Source organism: Sapajus apella, unplaced genomic scaffold (genome assembly GCF_009761245.1).
Source record: "Sapajus apella isolate SASKATOON/1434 unplaced genomic scaffold, GSC_monkey_1.0 scaffold688, whole genome shotgun sequence".
Lineage (NCBI taxonomy): Eukaryota > Metazoa > Chordata > Mammalia > Primates > Cebidae > Sapajus > Sapajus apella.
Window position 1 is genome coordinate 27,037 of NW_022437614.1, and position 6,416 is coordinate 33,452.

At 35.5% G+C, this 6,416-nt stretch overlaps 1 protein-coding gene and 1 long non-coding RNA gene across 3 annotated transcripts; both read right to left on the bottom strand.

Annotated features, from left to right (window-relative positions):
• Positions 1-3,170: 3,170 nt before the first annotated feature.
• On the bottom strand, positions 3,171-5,095 carry LOC116546221. The gene is made up of 2 exons (XR_004266632.1): positions 5,061-5,095; positions 3,171-3,316 (listed from the first exon to the last, which is right to left on the bottom strand). It is a non-coding gene; the product is annotated as an uncharacterized LOC116546221 (long non-coding RNA).
• LOC116546220 (zinc finger protein 431-like) lies at positions 3,309-4,691 on the bottom strand. Of its 2 annotated transcripts, none has more exons than XM_032272543.1 (2): positions 3,980-4,691; positions 3,309-3,651 (listed from the first exon to the last, which is right to left on the bottom strand). In XM_032272543.1, exons 1-2 carry the CDS (start codon positions 4,568-4,570, stop codon positions 3,508-3,510), a joined length of 735 nt encoding a protein of 244 aa, XP_032128434.1. In that variant the 5' UTR covers positions 4,571-4,691; the 3' UTR covers positions 3,309-3,507. The 2 variants fall into 2 exon arrangements, with proteins under 2 accessions (XP_032128434.1, XP_032128435.1); XM_032272544.1 differs by having other exon boundaries at positions 3,309-4,094; positions 4,179-4,688.
• Positions 5,096-6,416: the final 1,321 nt, after the last annotated feature.

Genomic DNA, 6,416 nt, shown 5'->3' on the forward strand with positions numbered 1-6,416 from the left:
AAAAAAAAAAATTAAAAAATAAAAAATAAAATTAAAAAAACCCAACTATTAAAAATGAGAAAAAGACTTACATATTTTTCAAAAAAAGACATACATGTGGCCAATAGATCATTCAAAAAATGGTCACTGTCTGTTATCAGGGAAAGGGAAGCAAAAAAAAAAAATAGGTGATATCACTTCTGTTAGAATGACACTAATTAAGAAGAAACAAGTGTTGGTAGAAATGTGAATTTAAAAAATTGCTTGCACACTATTGGTTTGAGTGTATATTGATTTTATTTATGCTTGTATAAATTTTATAATGACCATAAAAATGTTGTAGTCAGTAACAATTTAATTGTACATTTTAGAATAACTAAGACTGCAGAATTGAATTTTTTGTAATGAAAAACATAAAAGCCAGAGGTTATAAGTACTTTCTTTACCCTAATGTGATTACTACAAATTGTACAGTATAATTGTATACTATAAATCATTTAATTGTATACTATAATTTTATAGTATACAATTTATAGCATACTATAAATGTATACTATAAATTGTATGACTATCAAAATATACCATATATGGCATAAATAGATACACATATTATGTACACACAAAAACTGAGAAAAATAAATTTAAATGTAAAAGAAAAAAATTAACCTACAGGAACCATATTTAACTTCTTTGCCACTGGCAAATAATACTAGAGACGTTAAAATGTAGTTTTATCACATAAAAGTACAATTACTAAAATGACATACTAATTAATTTTGATTCAATTTTAAATATAATTAAGGATGATTCTTTTCTCATAATAATGCATTAGATTACTTGGTGTTGAGTGCAGTGGCTCACACTTGTAAACCCAGCACTTTGGGAGGCTGAGGCGGGTGGATCACTTGAGGTCAGGAGATCAAGACCAACATGATGAAACCTTGTCTTACGAAAATACAAAAATTAGCTGGACATGGTAGTAGGCACCTGTAATCTCAGCTATTGGGAGGCTGAGACAGGAGAATGACTTGAACTTGGAAAAAGGAGCTTGCAAGATCATGCCACTGTAATCCAGCCTGGGCAACAGAATGAGATTCCCTCTCAAAAACAAAACACACAAAGGAATATTACTCAGAAGGGCTACCTCATACATCACCCAATTCTATAAGTTAACCACAAAGAGGCTTTCTACTTAGCTTTTCTTTTTTTTTTTTTTTTTTGGATTACCTGAGGTCAGGAGTTCCAGACCAGCCTGACCAACACGGTGAAACCCTCTACTTAGCTTTTCATCTTGCATTTTACATTTTTTTTTCTTTACAAACAGCTCTGGGCATGGACCATCTTACATTTTAATGTCCATACTTGCCCATAAGAGATGTCCTAAACAATAACCACCTAATAAAAAGAGTCTCCCAAATCTTTGGTGCAGCAAGAATTGATCACATGCTTTTATATGTGAATACAATAGAAATGAAGAAACAGCATGAAGTAATTGAAACTTGAATTCCATCATTTTTCAGTTTCCAAACTATATATATATATATTTATTTTTTTTTTCTTTGAGACACAGTCTTGCTCTGTCACCCAGGCTGCAGTGCAGTGGCAAAATTTCAGCTTACTGCAGCCTCCACCTCACAGGTTCAAGTGATTATCATGTCTCAGCCTCCCAAGTACCTGGAACTACATGTGTGCACCACCAAGCCCAGGTAATTTTTGTATTACTTTTTAGTAGAGGTGGGGTTTTACCATGTTGGCCACATTGGTCTTTCACTCTTGACCTCAAGTGATCTGCCCACCTCAGCATCCTAAAGTGTTGGCCTTATAGATGTGAGCCACTGTGTCTGGCCAAAAAAAATGTATATTTCCAAAAAAGAAAAATAAGTATACTAAATATAACTCTTCAAAGTTTTTTTTTTTTCAGATGGACTCTCTGTCACCCAGGCTGGAATGCAGTGGCATGACCTTGGCTCACTGCAACCTCTGCCTCCTGGGTTCAAGCGATTCTCCTTTCTCAGCCTCCTGAGCAGCTGGGATTACCGGCACCTGCCACCACACCCAACTAATTTTTGTAGTTTTTAGTAGAGGTACATTTTCACCATCTTGGCCAGGCTGGTCTTGAACTTCTGACCTTGAGATCCACATGCCTTGGCCACCCAAAGTGTTGGAATTACAGGTGTGAGCCTCGGAGGCCGACCAAGATCTAGTTCTTTTAAAGTTATATACAAATAGGTTTTCTACCAACTTTATTTTTGGATTTTTTACTATACTCAGCAATTCGATTTAGTGTAATGTCTAACGTTTGAGAGACAGATATTTCTACTGTGAATTCCCTGATACTTACATGAACTTAATATTGGATTAATTTTTTTAATATTTACTATATCCACAAAAATATATTTTAGTATAAACTCTCTGGTGTTTTATAATCTGTAGTTTTTGAAAAAATATTTTTCCAAATTATATAAATTCCCTGATGTTAAACAAAGTTGGAACAACTGCCTCAGGGGTTTCCTTTAGTACCAAATGTGAACAATAAAATCTGTGATACAAGTAAAAGTACCACAACCCTCTGTATATTTGTAGTGTTTGTCTTCAGAATAAACATTCTTCTGCACCTTAAGGGCTTATATTTCTGAAAGATCTTTTGAGACTAATTGTATTTTTAATGCTTTTATTTAGCATAAACTCTCTGATGTTGAATGTGGGCAGATATTGACTTTCACACTTCCTTTTTTTTTTTTTTTTTTTTTTTGACAGAGTCTCTCCCTGTAGTCCAAGCTGGAGTGCAGTAGTACAACCTTGTCCAAGTGCAAGCTGTGCCTCCTAGATTCAAGCAATTCTCCTGTCTTGGCCTTCAGAGTAGCTGGGATTACAGATGCCTGCCACCATGCCTGGCTAATTTATTTGCATTCTTAGTAAAGATGGGTTTTCGCCATGTTGGCCAGGTTGGTTTTGAACTCCTGACCTCAAGTGATCTGTCCATTTCAGCCTCCCAAAGTGCTCAGATTTCAGGCATGAGCCACCACCATGCACAGCCTACACTTTCTTTATATTTGAACCTTTGTTCTCAAGTATAAATGCTTTCCTGTGCAATAAGGTGTAAGCATTGGTTAAATATTTTGCCACATTGTTCACACTAGTAGTTTTCTCCAGTCAATCAAGTGTGACAGCCATTTAAAAGCTTTATCACATTCTTCACATTTCTAGGATTTCTCATCAATATGATTTCTTTTATACTTAGAAAAGTTTGAGGTGTTGCCAAAAGCATTGTCACATCTTTCAGGTTTGTAGAGTTTCTCTAGTATAAATCATCTTATGTCTGTTAAGAATTGAGGATCTGTTGGAGGCTTTCCGACATTCTTCACATGTGTAGGGTTTCTTTCCAGTACGAGTTGTCTTATATGTAGCAAACCTCAAGGACTACTTAAAGGCTTTGACACATTCCACACACTTTAAGGATTCCCTCCAGCATGAATTACCTTATGTTTAGTAAGAATTGAGGAACAGTTAAAATGTTTGCCACCTTCTTCACATTTCTAGGGGTTTCCCTCCAATATGAATTCTCTTATGATGAGTAAGGGTTGATGACCAGTTAAAGGCTTTGCCACATTCTTTACATTTGTAGGGTTCCTCTTCAGTATGAATTACCTTATGTCTAGTAAGAAGTGAGGACTTTTTAAAGACTTTGCCACATTCTTTACATTTGGAGGGGTTTATGATTTCTCTTATGCTCACTAAGGCTTGAGGGCCAGGTGAAGGCTTTGCCACATTTTTCACATTTGTAGGGTTTCTCTCCAGCATGAATTATCTTATGTTTAGTAAAAATTGAGAATTGATTAAAAGCTTAGCCACATTCTTCACATTTGTAGGGTTTCTCTCCAGTATGAATTCTCTTACGCATAGTAAGGGTTGAGGACCGGTTAAAAGTTTTGCCACATTCTTCACATTTGTAGGGTCTCTCTTCAGTGTGAATTACCTTATGTCTAGTAAGAAGTGAGGCCTTTTTAAAGGCTTTGCCACATTCTTCACATCTGTAGTGGTACTCTCCAGTATGATTTCTCTTATGTTCACTAAGGCTTGAGGCCCAGGAAAAAGCTTTGCCACATTCTTCACATTTGTGGTGTTTCTCTCCAGTATGAATTGCCTTGTGTGTAGTAAGGCTTGAGAACTGGTTAAAGGCTTTGCCACATTCTTCACATTTGTAGGGTTTCTCTCCAGCATGAATTAGTTTCTGTTTAGTAAAAATCCCAAATCGATTAAAAGCTTTGCCGCATTCTTCACATTTGTAGGGTTTCCCTCCAGTATGGATTCTTTTATGATTAGAAAGGCTTGAGAACCAGGTGAAGGCCTCGCCACATTCTTCACATTTGTACGGTTTCTCTCCAGCATAAATTCTCTTATGTTCAGTAAGTCTTGAGGACCAGTTGAAGGCTTTGCCACATTCTTCACGTTTGTAGGCTTTCTTTCCAGTATGAATTCTCTTATGATAAGTAAGCGTTGAGGAACAATTAAAGGTTTTGCCACATTCTTCACATTTGAAGAAATTCTCTCTAATATAAATTCTTTTATGTTGAGATAGGTGTGAAAGCATGCAAAATGATCTGTCATATTCTTTACATTTCAAAAGTTTCTTTCCAGTATGCCCTATCTTATGTCTGTTTGAACTTGAAAATTTATGGAAGACTTTGGCATATTTATCACATTGAAATACTTTGCTCTGTGCAGTTGTCAAACTCTGGTTATGATTATTATAACCTTTTTTGTGAACTTCAGACTCATCCACATTGGTGCAACCAATTTTTAACTGCAAATTCTCATGTTCACATTTTTCATGTCTTCTCAATATCACTTTTTGAAAAGAATCTTCTAGGCCCTGCTCTGGCCAAAGGTCTTGAGCAAAATAGGAACATATAACTGAAAAGAAATAAAAACAAATTAGTCCACTTATTAGACTCTGATAAATATATTTTTACGAATCTAACCGATAAAATTATTCAATCCACACAAATGAGATGACATTGCAACATACCACAGGTCCTAAGTACTTCAGAGATATGTAAATGTTATAAAAACATACATACCAGCTGGGTATGGTGGCTCACATCTGTAATCCCAGCATTTTGGGAGACCAAGATGGTCAGATCACCTGAGATCAGGAGTTTGAGACCGGCCTGACCAACATGGAGAACCCCTGTCTCTACTAAAAATACAAAATTAGCCAGGTGTGGTGGTACATGCCTGTAATCCCGGCTACTCAGGAGGCTAAGGCAGGAGAATCAATTGCTTAAACCCGGGAGGAGGTTGTTGTACGCCAAGATCGTGCCATTGCATTCCAATCTGGGCAACAAGAGCAAAACTGTCGCCCCCACAAAAAAAAAAAGAAAGCATACGAACCAAAATACATATGTAGATAATTAGATAATTTATGAGTTAAGTGTGTGCAGTGCATAAAGTGAGTTCAATGCAAAAATCCACACAGAAAAAATAAAAAGTTTCTGACATTTACCAAACACAACACTTTCTGCTTCCTAATATTACATAGTTTCTTTACAAGTAAGTTGTCAACTTCTGGTTTCTTTCTTAAAAGATGAGAAAAATATTGGCACATACAACTTAATTTCTGGCTTTGACGGGCCTTTTCACACTGTTTCTGTCTCCCATGACATAAAGTGCTGAAAGAAATGGTAATATACTTTGAAATGAGAGTTTGAGTCTGCTAAGACCAAAGATTTTGGGCAAAATAAAAGCATACAACTGAAAAGAAATAAAATAACAAATTAGGCCACTGCAGAGGAGCACTGCAGTGCTACAGAGAGGGCAGGTGTCACAAGCGATTACTTACTTTGCAGAAGAAACATAAACAATCTCCTTTAGCTAGAAGTAAACACAAAATTTCAGACAGGACAAACCTGAAGATGATGTTTGAGAGATTCCCATAATCTCCAGCCAAGACCACTGTTTTCTGACTATGCCAGGACAAAGCTACATTGTAAATTTTGTGACAGGTGGCCTTTTTAAATGTCCAAATCTGAAACAGTACAATCTGTAAATGGGGCAATATAATCTCATCAAAAATACTATAAAATTTTCAGAAAGAAATCATTAAAAATGCATATGCTAATTTAAAAAATTGAATAATAATGATTGAAACAGGAAAACAGACGAATATTGAAAATCAGAAAAATGATAAAACAAAAATATTTAAATTGTGGTGGTAGAAAAATACAAAAAGAAATAACAATTCTAAAATTATGAAAAAAATGGTGCAAACATGAAAAAGCTCAAAAGCAAATTAGGATACATACAAAGACATTGGTAACAAAAACATATTTATAATCACAATTTCTTTTTTTTTTTTTTTTTTTGAGATGAGTCTCACTCTGTTGCCTAGGCTGGAGTACAGTGGCATGATCTTGGCTCACTGCAACCTCTGCCTC